Here is a 17,361-nt window from a genome sequence, read left to right on the forward strand (position 1 = left end):
TACACTTGTACTACTTTGTATATACCACTTGGTATATATTTTTGTATGCATATTAACATACACCCACATATATATGTATCGATATATACACATATGTTATATATAATATATGCATACATGTATGTGTATATATACATATATATGTGTCACACACACTCACACACACATATATTCTTCTCCATTTGAATATGACCTCTGTGAGAGCAGGGGCCATTTTGCTTTTGCTTTTGTCTCTCTTGTGCTGAGTATTTTAAGATTTACAAAGGACTGTGAGTATATCATCTCCTTTGGTCCCCACAACAACCCTGTGAGGTAGGTGCTGTTATTATCTCTATTATGCAGATGAGGAAAATGAGACTGAGACAAGCCAAATGACTTGCCCAGGGTCACATAGCTAATTTGAACTCAGGTCTGCCTGACTCCAAAGTCAGTACTCTTTCCCACTGCACCACCTAGCTGACCCCCTGAATAGTAGAATGTGAGCTCTTTGAAGGTAGAGAGTGTGCCAATTTTTATCATTTTAATTATGGTGCCTCATGCCATAGAGTAATTGACTTAGAGCTGGAAGGGACCTTAGATATTATCAAGGCCATTCCCCTCATTTTACAGAGGAAGACCTTGAGGCCCAAAGAGATTAAGTGACTGGCCTGAAGTTCCCCAGGCTTCAAACCCAGGGCCTCAGACCCTAAACCCAGCTGCAACAGTTCTCTCCTCTGAGTAGATCGCAGACTGAACACAATACTGATGGCCTTGGCTAAGCTGGGCAAGAGTTCAGGCAAGGATTTCCTCGGGGTGAGAGGTCATAGTTCTTTCATCAGTCCCTGCCTTCTAATTAATGATAACTAGATTCCGTTGCTATTGGTGCTTTTTACTTTTCTATGTACTTTTGTATCCATTTTTTCATTAGAGCCTCATAATACTACTATAAAGTAGGTAGGACAGTTATTATAATACTCATTACAATTAAAATAATTACGATAAGTATGTTATAGCAAATATAATCTATATAATAAAATAGAATAATATAATCAATATATTATAATTGGTTTAATTGTAATTATAATAATACTCATTATAAGACTCAAGAAATCAGCAAAATGACAACCCAAGTCACATATGGCAGAGCCAGAACTTGGACCCAGGCTTCCTCAGAACAGTGTACTGGGCTTGTAGTCAGGAGACCCGACTTCACTTTTGGTTTCCTGCCTTTCCCATCTTCTTATAACATCCCATCACCATATGTCCTGTGATCCTTTGACACTGGCTTCCTTGCTATTCCTTACACAAGGCACACCATCTCCTGACTCTGGGCATTTTTACTGGCCCTTGTTCCCCATGTCTGTAATGCTCTCCCTCTTGGCATCTGCCTCTTGATTTCCTCGGCATCTGGCAAGGCTCAGCTTACTTCCCAGAGAGGGCCCCACTTTCTGCAAGAAGCCTTTCTCAGACCTCCTCAATTTGAGTGCCTTCCTTCTGAGATCATCTACAATTTACCCTGTGTCTGTCTTGTTTGTATATAGTTGTTCACATGTTGTCTCCTCCATTAGACTGAGGGCTCCTTGGGGGCAGGGATCATTTTCTTTTCCTTTGTATCCCCAGTGCTTAGCACAGTGCCTGGCATATAAGAGGCACTTAATAAATGCCTGTTGACCTCATTTGACTTTCTTTCACTTACTGGCTGTGTAACTGTGGACTTTATGAGCTTAATTTTCCCCGTCTATTAAACAGGATTAATATTATTCCTGCAGCTTCCTTTCTGGAATGTTATGTAAAATGTACTTTATAAACCTTAGAGCACCTAAGCTCTGAGAAATGTTATTGATGTATGAATAGGCATTTATTAAGGACCTGTTATGTTCCAGCTACTGTATTAGGCACTAGGGATATCAATTCAAAAGCAAGACAATCTCTGTGTCCCCAAAAGCACTGTCATTGTACTGGGACAGGGGTTTTTCAATTGCAATCTGTGAACTTCTTTAAAAATATTTTAATAACTATTTCTTTTTAAAATTTTATCTTACTGTTAACCTTATTTAATTTCAAGTAAAAATGTCACATATACATTTATGGTGGCCAACGAAAGGCATACAGATGAGAATTTCTTTTCCTATAAGCTGACAGTGATTTGCTAACTGCATTTCAATATAATTGGTTTCCTTTGTAATAACTAAACATATTTTATTTTATGTCTTTAAAAGTATTTTGAGAAGGGGTCCATAGGTTTCACCAGACCCCAAAAGGGTCAAAACCTCCTGTATTAGGGGAATATAGGATGTTCATATATAAGAAATACAAGATATAGAAACATATACTCACAATAAAGATGATTGGGGTGGGGGGGGGGGAGGAGACTAACAACCGGGGTAGTTGGGAGAGGTCTTTTGAAGAAGGGGGCATTTGAATTAGTCCTTGAAGGGAGCTAGGGTTCCAAAAGGTGTAGGACCTAATTCTAGTCATGGAGGTCAGTCTGTTCAAAGGCACAGCGATGAGAGAAGACATTTTATTACCAACAACAGTAAGAAGCCTAATTTGGTTAGAATATAGAGTCTGTGAAGGAGACTGATGTGTAATAACCCTGGACCGAAATTATGGTTTCAACTGTCAATCTAAGTAATTTGTATTTTATCTTAAAACCGCTAGAGCTTCTTGAGCTAAGGGGTGATGTGGTCAGATCCAGGCTTTTGCAATATCAGTTTGGCAGTTGGGAGGAAGATGGATTGGAGAGGGGCAGAGGCTAGGTTTAGGGAGACTTATTAGGAGAAGGTTATTGTAGTAGTCCACATGAGTGGTGAATAGGGCCTGAAACTGAGGTGGTTGTGGTATGAGTCAAGAGAAGGGCACGTTTTGTCAGATGATCTGGAGGTAGAATTGACAGGTCTTTGTAACTGATTGGCTAGGTAGGGTGAGTGAAAGTAAAGAGGGGAGGGTGCCTTTTAGACTTTGAGTCTGGATGACTGGAAGGGTGATACTGCCTTCAACAGAAATAGGGAAGTTAGGAGAAAGGGTGGCTTAAAGAAAAGATAATGACATTGTTATCTTTTTTTTACGTAAAAAAATATGAGCATTTCCATATACAAAGTAGAACACAAAGAGAGGATTGTAAATTTCTATTTTATACTTGATTATTTAAAAAGTATATAATAAATTCAACCCTTTACTTTCAAAATAGTCCTGCTTGTCAGTGCTTCCTTCTGAACTTCCTTCTGCATTCCTCTGAGTGCTTTTAAAATGTTTCAATGGATCTCCTCTTTATTCTTTTCTTTTCTTTTCCTCTTTTTTGGCATCACCATTACTACTTTAGTTAAAAAGGAAAAAAAATCCTTGTTACAAATAAGTATAATTAAGCAAAAATAAATTCACACAGTGGCATGTCCAAAAATGTATGTCTCTTATTGCACTTTGAATTCGTTGCTCCTCTCTTTTAGGCAGTGAATAACATCTTTTATCATAGATCCTCTGATGATGTGGTTGGTTGTTGTAAGAATCCTTAGGTCTCTTGAAGTTGTTTTTCTTTACAACGTTGTTGTCATTGTAAACATTTTTCTTCAGGTTCTGCTCACTTCACTCTGTACCAGTTCATATTTCCCAGGATTCCCTTTTGCTATTTCTGATGACATAGTAATATTACATTTCATTAACACACCACAGTTTGTTCAGCAATTCCTTAAATGATGGGCACTCAGTTTCCAGTTTTTTGCTTTTATTTTTATCCTTTTAATCTTTCCTTCAGGATCAGGAAGTTTGATTTGCTTATGACTATTCCCTCCCTGTTACTATCTTCCCTCTTAATCCCCCCCCCCCATTCTTGCCTGTCCATCTGTTGAGTTTGATATATTTCCATACCAATGTGTATGTGTATGTGTTGAAACCCTATTTGTCTAGTTCAGATAAGACATAGCTGATGTCTGTTCTCCTTACCCTTTCCTCTACAAACTTTATACATACCCTTGAGAAATGGTAAGTTCCACCCCACTCTTCCTCTTTTCTTTATTCACATGTTCCTTTTATCTTCTCTTTTGTTTCTCATCTGAAACCCTCAGAACAGAATTCTTCTTCAAAATGCTTTGAACATATTAACGTACCAAAAGAACACTTGTTTTTTCTATCCCTTTTAGAATGTTAACCCTCCATTATCATATAGTCCCTTCTAATTCCCCAAACAGTTTTATTTTTCAGGGTTTCTCTTGAGTCTTAGTTTCCATCTCAAAGTTCCTACTCAGCTCTAGACTTTTTATTGGGGGTACTTGAAAGTCCTCTCTTCTTTTAAAGATCCATTTTTTTTGGTAGTAGTGGAAGGGGTGGGAAAAAGGGTTATATCCAGCTTTGCAAGGTAAGTTAATCTTTCCTGCAAGCCCTTATTTTTACCTTTTGGAATATTACATCCCAACATCTCTTCTCATTTGTAGTGGAACTTGTCAGGTCTTATATTATCCTGACTATGGTTCCTTGGTACTGGAACTCTTTCTGGCTGCTTACAGTATTTTTTTCTTTGACATGGAAGCTCTGGATTTTGGCCATAATAGTCCTGGGTGTTTTCATTTTGGAGTTTCTTTTCAAGAGGTGGTTGGTGGATTCTTTCTGTTTTTACTTAAGAGATCTGGCAAATTTTTCATTTATAATTTCTTGAAGTATATTGCTCAAGGTTTGTTTGTTTGTTTTTAAATCATGATTTGGGGGGAGTTCAGTGGTTCTTAGATTCTCTCCTTGATCTTTTTCTATTTCACTTGTTTTTCATACCAAGTATCTTATATTTTCTTTTCTTTTCTCAATCTTTTGATTTTGATCTAATATTTCACATAATTAAATGGAGTCACTGATTTCTGTTTGATTAATTCAGATTTTCAGGGAGTACATTACTTAGTACGAAACTAAGGTTTACCATTTTCTGTTCTAAGTTATTTAGAACTAAGCTATTTATTTATTCTAAGCTACACTCTTTCAATTCTTTCCTCCAAATAGAAATCTTTTGTTTAATTTTTTTAATCTCTTGCTTTATTTCTTCTAGGTACTTATGTTATCCTTGTAGAAAATCCATTTTTTCCTTTTAGTCTCTTCTTGCAGTGGCTTTGGAGTTACTTTCTCCTTCAGCTAGCTGATGCATTGGAAAGAGTGCTAGGCATGGAGTCAGGAAGACCTGATTTCAAATATAGCTTCTGACACTTACTAGCTGTGATACCCTGGGCAAGTCACTTAACCACTGTCTGACTCAGTTTCCTCAGCTGTAAAATGAGGATAATAATAATAGCACCTACAGGGCTCTTGTGAAGATCAAATGAGATTTTATTTGTAAAACATAAGTACATAATAGGTTCTTTTTTAAAAAAAATTGTTTTTAAAATTTTATTTTTCTAAAACTTAAATATACAATAAGAAAAGAAAAAGAAATATAAAGTTAAATACAAAATAAGAAAAGAAAAAAAATATGTCATGTGCATAGTAGAACCTAAGAGAGGATTCAAAATATATAGCAATAAATTTCCATTTCAAGAAAGTCTATATAATATATACTACATGTTGTGTTGAGAGCTATCCATCTTTTCTGTGCTTCCTTATAAGTTTCTTTTATTTTCTGCTGTGCACTTCTTACTTTGTTCTTTTTTCTCCCTTCCTCCCACCCTACCCCAGGCTACAAACAAGCATGGATATATTTATGTGTAAATATAGATATATACATATACAGATATATACATACATAAATAAACATGTACTTTCCCTAACAAATTCTACTCCTGATCTTTGTTTTATGTTTGTGTATATCTCTTATTTCCTATCCCTCCTGACTCCTCTACTTTACTTCTACCCACTCACTACCTTGCCCCCCTCCTATTACTTACCCTACCCTACCTCCAAGGATCCCTCTCTTATCCTCCCATTCCCATAAATTGAAACTCCCTTCTTCACCCCCCCCCCCCACCTTGACCTATTCTGTATAATAGGTTCCTAATAAATGCCTGTTGCCCTCTTTACTTTTCCTCCTGTTGGATTTTTGGATATCTCTGGATTTATCATAATTCTTTATAGCAATCTCTATCTTCTTATTTTTGGTCATGTCTTTAGCCCAACTTCTGAATTGGGACTTTGTGCCAGGTCTGTATCAGGAGGGCAGAGTTTATAATCTCAAAGAGGATCATAAACATGTCTGAAAGGTTCGGAATCGCCGGATAGAAGAAACTCTCAAAGTAGAAGGCAGAAGAATCAAAACATTTATTTAGGCTCAACAGTAACCAACCCATGAACCAGCAGCCCCACCTTGATATGTTGATCATAATCTTCCAGGCCCAATAAGTACGCCTTGAAAGAGTAACCAGGAGGCTACAGAGAAACATGATTGCGTAAAGCAAAATCATGTTTCCCCCTTTTATGGTAATAAGATTACCCACTGGACTGAAGTCTTTGTTCAGCTTCCTCCCGTAGGTCAGCTCTGCTACTGGCAGCTCCTGCCTCAGCTGTGTCTGTGGCTGAAACTGACGTAACTGTCGTAACTGCCTCTGTAACTGCCTCTGGCTCCAACTGTCGCTGTAACTGTCGCTGTAATGGCCTGAAGTCTTTGTTCAGCTTTCTCCCGTAGGTTAGCTCTGCTACTGGCAGCTCCTGCTTCAGCTGTGTCTGTCGCTGTGGCTGTAACTGAAGCTGCAACTGAAACTGACGATGTAACGGTCGCTGTAACTGACGTAACTGTCGTAACTGTCGCTGGCTCCAACCGGAAAAGGAAAGAGAAGAATCTCTTCGAGCTGTCCTCTCCCCTCTTATAGGGTCTCTGACATCATCAAGCTCCGCCCGAATGACCAGGGCCGATTGGTTCCTGAGTTGGCCCCTCCCCCTAGCATAGACATTAACACCTCCCCTCAGCCAGCCCCATGACTCATCACACAGGAAGTTCTGGTCCTGCCCCGGAAGAGCAAGCCACAGTGTCCAGAGGCTCAATGAGGCAAGCTGAGTCATTCAAAGAAAACAAAGGCCATTCTGGCTACAAGGTCCAGGATCCATCTCCTGCTTTTCTTTTAAGTGGAATGGTCAACCCTGCTTGACCTTGATCTTGACTTAGGTCAACTCTGATAATAATCACAATAATAGCAACAAGCATTTATATAGCACATCCTATATACTAGGCGCTATGTTAAGTACTTTACAAATATTCTCACACTTGATTCTTATAACCACTCTAGAAGGTAAGTGTTGTTATCTCCATTTGACAGTTGAAGAAACAGACACATAGAGGTTAAGTGAATTGCCCAAAGTCACACAGCTAGTAAGTGTTTGAGGCCAGATTTGAACTCAAGTCTTCATGACTCCTGGCCCAGCACTCTATCCTGGTTTTAGGTCCCCCTGAACCTTTGAGATTCAGATTACTGGATTTTCAGGGCCCTTTATGGTATCTCAGGTCAGAGTTCTCGGGATCTTGGAACTCTTGGTCTTGAGGCATTCTGACCTGAGCCCTACTCTCATGGCTGAACTGGTCACTCCTGGTTGTCTCCAAGCTCCTTGCTGCTGGTTTTTCCATTCCTCCACCCCACATAGGGAGTTCTTGTGGAAATCTCTGTTTTTGTTGCTTCTGAATACAGAACCTTGCAGGGTACACACATCTCTGGCCAGTCTATGGTCACACCAGTAAGTTACTGTCTTGTTTGTCTGCACTGATGCTAGTTTTTCTTGCAGCCCCCTTTTCTATTGCCTGTAGGCTATTTGATTGATTCTGTGGGGTGTTCTGGGGGAAAATGTCATTCACTATAGTTTGTTATGGGAGTTCTTGATCATTATTTGGTCTGGTATGATGTTTTTAGGTCCTTGTGGGAATGGTTGTGTAGGAAGCTGGCTTCCTCCATTCAGGCAGTCATCTTGATGGGGTCCAACACTGATCTTCAGTACACTGAGTTTGAGATGCTTATGGGAATCCAGCTGAAACTATCCAACAGGAAGTTGGAGATGCAAAACTACAACTGCACTGTCTTCCTCAAGAGAAAAAAAGAGGGGGAGATGGATGTATAGATATGAGTATCTTTTGCATAAAGATGAGTTGTTGCCATGGAAGCTGATAAGATCACCAGGAGAAGATGGATAGAGAAAAAAATGAGAACCTATGACAGAGTCCTTGGATAGGGGCATGGCATTAGTCAAGATCTGTAAGGGAAAATAAAGAAGATTATTCAGGCAGATAAGAAAAGACCCACGAAACATCAGTGTCTGAGAGGAAACCATTAGTGGTCTTACTCAGGATTGGTTTCACCAGGTTCCTTTTCAGATAGTTTAGATGCTTGAATATATGGTGGGGGGCAGGTAGGCAGGAAGCAGGTGGTATCAGGATGGTTTATGAGGTGGGAAGAAGGAAGTCTGAGGCCCTGGCAGATTTCTCTCAGAGAGATCCAGCACTGAGTGGGGAGAGGGCAGGGGAAATCTGATGTAATGGATTAGGAGTCAGAGGGTTTGGGTTTGAAGCTGGACCCTGCTACTTATTATTTTTGTGACACTGGGAAAATCATGTAACTTCGCTGGGTCTCAGTTTTTTTTTTTTTACAAAAAAGAAGCAAGTGGACGAAGCGCCATTTATATACCCTCTCAGCTCTAATTGACAGGATCCTATGTACATGTGTTAGGGAGGGGTGAGTGCTGCTGTGGCACTTGTCAGGGGAGAGAGCGTGGGAAACACACTCCCTGGGCACTTTGAGTCTTCTGGGGGTTGGTCACTGATGAGTGTTTGGGGACTATTTTGTGGAGTACTCAGAGATCTTTTTTTTTTCAATTGTGTATCCTATCTCTACACAGTGAACCCTTGCTGCTACTTCCCATGTCAACATAAAGGTGTCTGTGTGCGCTTTGGCCTAGACCGCTACCAGTGTGATTGCACACGAACTGGCTACTATGGTCCCAACTGCACCACCCGTGAGTATTGATCCCTGTGCCCCCATCCTTTATCATCTTAACCTCCCCTCTCCTTCCTCCCTTGACTACCCTATCCTTCCTGCCCTCTTGCATCTCCACATCCCTCAGAGCCTGGGGAGGAGGGTATCTGATGAGATTTCTACCTCCTACCCCCTCCCACATCAGCGGAGCTATGGACTAGAATCCGGGAAGCCCTGCGCCCCAGCCCTTCCTTCTACCACTTCATCCTGACCCATGGTCGCTGGATCTGGAACATTGTCAACTCTACCTTCTTACGAGATGTTCTCATGAGGCTTGTGCTTACAGGTATGTCTCTGCTCCAACCCTTATCACACCTTGGGGGAATCTCCATCCATGAGTATCTCTATTCATCATGCCTAAAAGGAGCTGTTTGGGAACTTTGAACACAGAGTGTTAGGATTTAGATCATAGTTTTTAATCTGAAAGGTACCTTAGAACAAACAATGCTAGAAATTAGAAAGCTAAAGCTGGAGAAATTAGAATGTTAAAACTGGAAGGGACCTTAAGATTACCAGAAAATAGAGCCAGAATGCTTGAATTCTCTACCCCAACTGACTGTCAATACTCCCTCTCACCCAAGGAGGCCAATGGGTAGGTAATGGGTCTGAAGTGACTGTATTGGTGCAGGGGACAGCAGCTTCAGAGGGAACTATGAATCTGGGGTGGATCTAAGCCTTGGGTTCCAGTTAATCTGTGAAACATCAAACCAAGAAGTCCTGCTTCACTAAGTTAGAGGAATTCACAGCATCTGATAAGGCTAAGCAGACATGAATGCTGGAGGCAGTTTGATGTCAGATAAAGCTTTATGAGCCAGTCTGGAAGCTTGGGGTTCCCCTGACTTTATGTCCCCTATCTCCCCCTTCAGACTGGGGCAGTGTTCTTCCTGGAGGGGAGGGCCTGTCTTCCTTATCAGCCTGGGCAGCTTCCTGAGGTCAAGGGTTATCTCTGTCCCCCTTCCCCTTCCCACTGGGCGTGCTCTGACCACAAGGGTCCTGTCTCCCTCTTCTATGGAGAACCCCTGAAGGCCTGTATGCCCAAGTGATTGTTCTATCCCTCTTCTCCCGAAGTTCGAGCAAACCTGATTCCCAGCCCACCTACCTACAACTCGGAACATGGCTACATCAGCTGGGAGTCCTATTCCAATTTGAGCTTCTATACTCGGGTACTAGCTCCTGTACCTGAAGATTGTCCCACCCCCATGGGGGTCAAAGGTAATTCCTTGGCTTAGGGGTGGTGGCAGTGATAGCAACCCAGGGGCCAGTGTTGAGTGGTAGGGGTCTCCTCAATCTTAGGCTATATTATGGTCATGGGATTTAGAGCTGGATAGAACCTCAGAGATCATCTAGTCCAATTCCTATATTTATAGATGAAGAAACTGAGCTTAAGTGACTTTCTCAAGTCACACGGCCAAGAACTAGCCAAGCTGGAGTTCACACTCAAGTACTCTGACCCCAAATCCAAAGTTCTTTCCACCACACCACAATTTATAGAGATGTGGTATCTGAAAGGAGGTAGATAGTTGTTTTGATGTCTTCTGCCCTGGTCCACATCTGTCTTTGTTGAGTTCTGGGTCCTGCATATTAGGGAGATATTTGACAGTCTGGCAGAGTTTCCAAGGAGGACAAACAGAATGGTGAGACTTGACATCAGTTGAAGAAATTTGCAATATTTAGCCTGGAAAAGAGAAGATTTAGAAATAGGATATAGCTCTTCAAGTATTTGAAGTGATATCATGTGAAAAGGAGATTAGATTTTTACTTGGTCACAAGGACAAACTAGAAGGAAAGGGTAAAGTGGAGGGAGGAGGAGAGAGGTTGCCATTGCAGAGGTATATTTCAGTTCAGCATTATGAAAAGCTCCTTAACACTCAGAATTGGTCAAAAGTGAAATAGGCCATGTCTTGACAAGTAGTGAGTTCCCCCTTCACTGACAATCTACAAATATAACCTGGGTCATCTCTTATTGAGGATGCTATAGAGAATGCTCAGGAGCCATTTGGACTAGACGACCTCCAAGGGGCTGTCCAACTCTGAGATTTTGTGACTCATTCAACTGAGTCTCAGAACAGCCCTTTGGAATTGGCAAAGTGGAAATTATTATCCTATCACAGATGAGGAAACTGAGACTCCTAGATAATTCAGTAACTTCCCCAAGGTAATATAGTTGAGATAGTGTAGAGAAAGGATTGTAACCCAGCTTTCCAGATTCATTATCATTTGCCTTTTTGGGGGGATGGGTATGTTAACTCAGTCTGACCTAATTGAATTGGGGTGTTGTTGGACGTGATGTGGTGGGTACACCCTAGAGGTATTGAAGGGAGAGAGAAGACCAGGCAATGTCTTTTAGTTGGCTAGATTTTGGGTGCCTCCTCACCTGCCCCACCCTGGCTCCTTTCCTTCCAGGGAAGAAACAGCTGCCAGACCCACAGTTGCTGGCCCAGCGCTTCCTGATGCGGAATGAGTTTGTGCCAGACCCTCTTGGGACCAATCTTATGTTTGCCTTCTTTGCTCAGCACTTCACCCATCAATTCTTCAAGACATCTGGCAAGATGGGTCCTGGCTTCACCAAAGCCCTGGGCCATGGGGTGAGCCCCTCCTAGATCCTCTCCTCATTGACCCCCATTTCAGGGCTGTCCCTAGGAGGATACCTTCCCTGTAACTTTATATATGTGTACATATACATATACATGTATATATGTTGTATTTATATATATAGCATGAATTCATGTAAAGAGCTCTACATTTGTAGTCAAAGGATCTGACTTTGTCACCTTGAGCAAGTGATTTCTCTTCTTGGGGTCTCAGTTTCCTCATCTGGAAAACAAAGGGAATGAACTCAATCATCAAAGTCCCTTTTGGAGTGGGAGAGGCCTTTGAAGTTAGAAGACAGTGAACCACTGTGGTGTGGCAGGAAGCATGGAATATGGAGGCAGAAAACCCAGGGTTGAGTCCTGGCCCCGCTCCTTTCTATCTATGCGATCTAAACTCCCCTCTCAAGACCTCAATTTCCCTGTCTGCAAAATGAGGGAGTTAAGAGTAGATGAGCTTTGAGGTTCCTTTCAAGTCTAAATCTATGATCCTGCAACCTGTGCTTGGATTGTGGCTCTGACACATCATATCATAACATTTAGAGCTGGAACGGGTCTTAGGTTTTTTATTTTACAGATGAAGAAATTGAGTGTTAGAGAAGTCAAGTCACTTGTCAAAGGTGGGGAAATAGCAGACTCTGACTCCAGATTCAGTGCTGTAAGCTATATGACCCTAGGGAAGTCACTTCATCTGTCTGAGAAATTGCTTCATCTGTAAAGTGGGCTAATAATCCTTACCAAGTGCCTACTTACCTCAGTTGGTTATAGAAAGCGTTCTTTGTAGACTAAAGTTTTTATAGAAATGTGACTTGGTAATGATGATGAGGCTAAAAGTTCTAAATACAAACAAGTGACTTTACCCTCCCCAAGCTCTGCTTTTCTGTATGTGCATGTGCATGTGTGTCTGTTTATATGTGTGCATGCATATATCCATGAGTATGTATGTGCATGTGTATGTAGGCATGTGTATGTCTGTGTTCATGTGTTTATGTATATGTGTATGCCTGTGTGTGTGCACATGTACTCTTTTGCATCAAATCAGTAAGCATTTAGCAGTCATCTATCATGTGCCAGGCACGTTAGGCACTAGAGATATAAGACCAAAAACCTAAACTAAACTACCCAGTCCCTGTTCTCAGGCAATTTACTTTCTATCAGACTTCTCTGGTTGTCATCCCATCAAAGTGAACTTATATCTGCACCCTCGGTCTATGTATACTCCTTCTAACTGCCTTAAGAGAGATACAGCTCTTAAGAGTTACAAACGTGATCTTTCTGTGTAGGGATGTAAACAGTTTAACCTTATTGAATAACATATTTTTTTTTTTGCTTTTTAATGCTTCTCTTGAGTCTTGTATTTGAAAGTCAAATTTTCTATTCAGCTCTGGTCTTTTCATCAGGAAAGTTTGAAAGTCTCCTCCTTCATTGAAAATCCATTTTTTTTGCCTTGAAAGATTATGCTCAATATACTGGGTATTTGATTCTTGGTTGTAATGCTAGCTCCTTAGCCTTCTGGAATATCATATTCTAAGCCCTCCACTCCTTTAATGTAGAAGCTGCTAAGTCCTGTGTAATCCTGACTGTGACTCCTTGATATCTGAATTGTTTATTTCTGGCTGCTAGCAGTATTTTCTCCTTGACCTGAGAGTTCTGGAATTTGACTATAATATTCCTGGGAGTTTTCATTTTGGGATCTTGTTCAATGTCATTTTGCCCTCTGGTTCTAGGATATCAGAGCAGTTTTCCTTGAAAATTCCTTGAAAGATGCTGTCTAGGCTCTTTTTTTGATCATGGCTTTCAAGTAATCTGATATTCTTGAATTCTCTCTCCTGGATCTATTTTCCAAGTCAGTTGTTTTTCCACTGAGGTATTTTACATTTTCTTCTTTTGATTTTGTTTGACTGATTCTTGATGTCTCATAGAATCATTAGCTTCCACTTGCCCAATTCTAATTTTTAAGGAATTATTTTCTTCACATAGGCTTTGTATCTCTTATTTAATTTTTAAAATTCTTTTTGAGCTGTTCTAGGTGGACTTTTGGGGCTTGAGATAAATTCAAATTTCTCTTTGAGGCTTTGCATGTAGGTGTTTTGATATTGTTGTCCTGTCCCTCTTCTGAGTTTGTGTTTTGAGCTTCCCTGTTGCTACAGTAGCTTTCTATGGTCAGGGCTTTTTTTTTTTCCTATTGTTGTTGTTCATTTTCCAACCTATTTCATGACTTTCAAAGTTGACCTCTGCTCCTGGGATACAGGGGACACTGTCCCAAGTCTCTTGTGCTGGGGCCAGGGGCTGGTCACTGGCTTTGTGCACAGGGCCTTTTGGGGCTGGTGGCTGGCCTGTTGTGCCAGGGGCTCTAGGGCTGGTGGTTCGCCCACTGAGCCTGGGTCTCCTGGCCTACTTATAGCTGTTGCACCTGGGGTTCTGCAGACCCCTCAGTTTGGAAGAATCTTCATGGAGTCATCTACTCTATCCCTTGCCTTGGCCTTAGTGTCTATATTTTACCCTTACCTCCCTCCAAAGTCCTAATTTATAGGCAGCAAAAACCTGGCCAAGTTAATTGAGTCCCCTCTTTGGTCTTCTCAGGTGGACCTTGGCCACATTTATGGAGACAACCTGGAGCGCCAGCACCAACTCCGCCTCTTTAAGGATGGGAAGCTCAAGTTTCAGGTAGTTCTGGGTTTCTGAGAAGTAAAGACTGAGCATTTGCCTGCCCTGGAATGGCCAGAAGGAAGTGCAGAAGGTTTGCTATCGGGTGGGACTGGGATCAGTCTGCCAGGGCCCAAAGGGCTTCCTTTCCTTTGGTTGTGTCTTGGGTGAGAGGCATTCAGCTGGGAGGTAGAAATGCCTGATGATCCTTTGGTCCCCTACCCCTCTTCACACTACATGAAACATTTTCCCTGAGAGTCCAGTATACAGAATGAGGAGATAGAGTGGTTTCAGGGGCAGGATAGGAGCAGGGTGGCCTGGTGGGTGAAGAGGCCACATTACAACTGACTTCAATCCTCTGCAAGGCTATCACATGAGACAGACATTTAAATAGTTAACAGATTTGAGCGCAGCATAAGGTTTCTTAATAATTGGAACTGTCCAGCAATAGGACAGGCTATCTTAGGAGATAGTGAATTCCCTGCCACTGGAGAGGGCTGGAAGGCCACTTGTTAGCATTGCTCCTGAGACTCCTCTTCTGGGTAGGGTGCTAGAGGAGATGATCTCTGACCTTCCATGGGTGATCAAGTCTTCTGATCCTGTTGTAGATGTTAGATGGAGAGATGTATCCGCCATCAGTGGCTGAGACTCAAGCATACATGAAGTACCCTGCGAATGTGCCTGAATCTCACCAGATGGCTGTGGGCCAGGAGGTATTTGGCCTGCTTCCAGGCCTCATGATGTATGCTACAATCTGGCTTCGGGAACACAATCGTGTCTGCGACCTCTTGAGAGCTGAGCACCCCACCTGGAATGATGAGCAGCTCTTTCAGACAACCCGACTCATCCTCATAGGTGAGGGGAAGATCTCTCCCTAAGTCCAGATTCCTCAAGACAGTGTTATAAGCTCTTCACCCCAAAGCCTGTGACAGTATTGGGGCATATGATGAAACAAAAGGCACTGGACTCAAGGTTGAGTTTGGGCTATAAACCAAGCACTAGCTATGTCATCTTTGGCAAGCAGCTAGGTTTCACTTGCCTAGATCTCTAATACTGACATTTTAGCTTCTGTTTTCTAACATTTTATGTGTAGAGTTCCCTTCTAGGTAGGTGGTGCATGGATAGATCACTAGACCTGGGGTCAGGAAGACCTGAGCTCAAAACTGGCCTCAGATACTTACTGATTGTATGACCCTGGACAAGTCACTTAATCTCTGTCTGCCTCACTTTCCTCATCTACAAAATGGGGGTCATAACAGCACCGACCTCCCAGAGTTCTTGTTATGAGAATAAAATGAGAAAATATTTGTAAAGTGCTTTGAAAAACCTTAAAATGCTATATAAATGCTAGTTGTTATATAAAGCCTGTTTCTCCCCTCCACTTTCCTGTGTTAGCCAGGCTTGTCTCTAGGAGGCGAGGCCAGGGGACATAGTGTGGAAGGCCTTATGATCCCAGTTGCTCCTGTTCCTCTAGGGAAATTCAAAGTTTTCATTGCTCAGGGTCACTCCTGGCTACCACTGCGTTCTTTCCCCAGGGGCAGTCCAGCTCACCATAGTTAAGGAAGTGAATTAAGTCATTACTCTAGCTTTCCCTCTCCTAACTAATTAGTCCATTAATTGAGCTAATAATCTTCCTTAGTGATTGCATTAGCTGAATACATGTAGATTCTCATAACTTTTAATTACAAGTTAACTGGTCATAAACATTTATCAAATGCCAACTATGTGCCAGGCATTGTACCAAGGGGAGCAGAAAGAAAGACTAAAACGTGGTCCCTCAAGGAGCTCACAATCTAATGGGGCGATAACATGAAAATAGCTAGATATATACAAGCTATGCTCAGAGTAAATGGAAGGATAGAGACAAATAGAACAAGTACTTTACACATTCACGAGCTTCCCATTACTGGTACCCACATTTAGTAGCATGTCTATTAATTTAATTTATGATTGAAGAATAAAATCCCAAGTTTGTTCGTTAAAATTTGTGAAGCATCAATTGCCAACATGTTGGATATTTGAAATAAGTTCTTTCCAGATGAAAATGAGAAAAAAAAATCCCATCGGGTACAAATTAACCTTAAGATATCGATCATAGCTGTTGAGTATGAGGGTTTTATACTCAGATTTAATAAACTCTTCAAGGTTCATACTACTTCAAAATCCATCACTCTAGCTGGGAGAGGCTTCTGTGTCCCCCCAGACTACCCCTGCCAAGAGAGAGTAAAGCCCCGGTGAGAAATTCCATCCTCTCTCGAAAGCTGTGCAGCAGACTGTGTGAAGCCCTCCAATCAAGACCACCTTAACTGAGGTTTTTTTTAAATGTTTCCCACCTGCTTGCTTCTTGTGGATTAGAGCAAGGAGACAGGGATGATTCAGGGGCTGGGTCTTCCTGGGGTTGGGGGCCACTGTTGCCTGAATGTCAGATCATTTCCTGCTCAGTCAGCCTGAAAGGTCCCTCGCTGAAATTATTTTGGTGACCTTCTCTTTCCCCCCTTTCCCTCTGACTCACCAGTTCCTGTCCTCTTGAAAAGATAGGCTTCTCTAGGGGAAGGTTATAGGGTGAGGATTTGTCTCAACTAGAATTAGTATGATTCACCAGTGAAGATTTGGAGGAGGGTCAGGAAAAATCCAGGAGAGGAAAAGATGTAAGATAAATGGACAAGCCAGGGTTGAGTGATCTCATGGTCCTACATCCATGTCCATCTACCCCACTCCTTTCCCATCTTCTTCCACTCCCTCTGGCTGGGGTCTTTATGTATCAGGGTAGTCAATCCCATTTCATTGCTAGGAGCACCTAGAGATGAGAGACATCAAATAACTGGCTAAAGGTCACTCAACAAACTGGATGAGACTCAGCACCCATTCTGGGGCTCTTAGAGTTTCCTCTGTGTTTGACTGAAAGAGTGAATAGACACTAAGTAGGTAGTATAGTGTCACAGAAAGAATGCTGGACTTTGGAGTCAGGGGACCTAGGTTTGAATCTGATGATACTTATTTCTAAATTGTATTTTATTTTTCAATTAACAAATGTTGCCTTTTTCTCCATTGACCTTTCTGCCCCATTACTGAAAAATTAAAAATAAGAAAAACAAAATCCATACAACAAACGTGCATTGGTGCCACTTATTTCCTGTATAACCTTGGGCAAATCTCATAACCTGTATGGATCGCAGTGACCCCATTTTCAAAATCTGAACATTAGATTAGGTGCCATACAGCAGCAGTGA

The 17,361-nt window shown here is 41.6% G+C and overlaps 1 protein-coding gene across 1 annotated transcript in view; it reads left to right on the forward strand.

Moving 5' to 3' along the window:
• Positions 1-17,361, forward strand: part of PTGS1 (prostaglandin-endoperoxide synthase 1) — a 53,069-nt gene that overhangs the window by 26,088 nt on the left and 9,620 nt on the right. The window contains exons 3-8 of the mRNA XM_036753098.1: positions 8,761-8,877; positions 9,043-9,183; positions 9,966-10,109; positions 11,301-11,482; positions 14,069-14,152; positions 14,740-14,986. Of these exons, the coding sequence (XP_036608993.1) occupies positions 8,761-8,877; positions 9,043-9,183; positions 9,966-10,109; positions 11,301-11,482; positions 14,069-14,152; positions 14,740-14,986 (915 nt within the window). The remainder of the gene's footprint in view (positions 1-8,760; positions 8,878-9,042; positions 9,184-9,965; positions 10,110-11,300; positions 11,483-14,068; positions 14,153-14,739; positions 14,987-17,361) is intronic.

The sequence above is a fragment of the Trichosurus vulpecula genome, chromosome 3 (genome assembly GCF_011100635.1).
Source record: "Trichosurus vulpecula isolate mTriVul1 chromosome 3, mTriVul1.pri, whole genome shotgun sequence".
NCBI lineage: Eukaryota > Metazoa > Chordata > Mammalia > Diprotodontia > Phalangeridae > Trichosurus > Trichosurus vulpecula.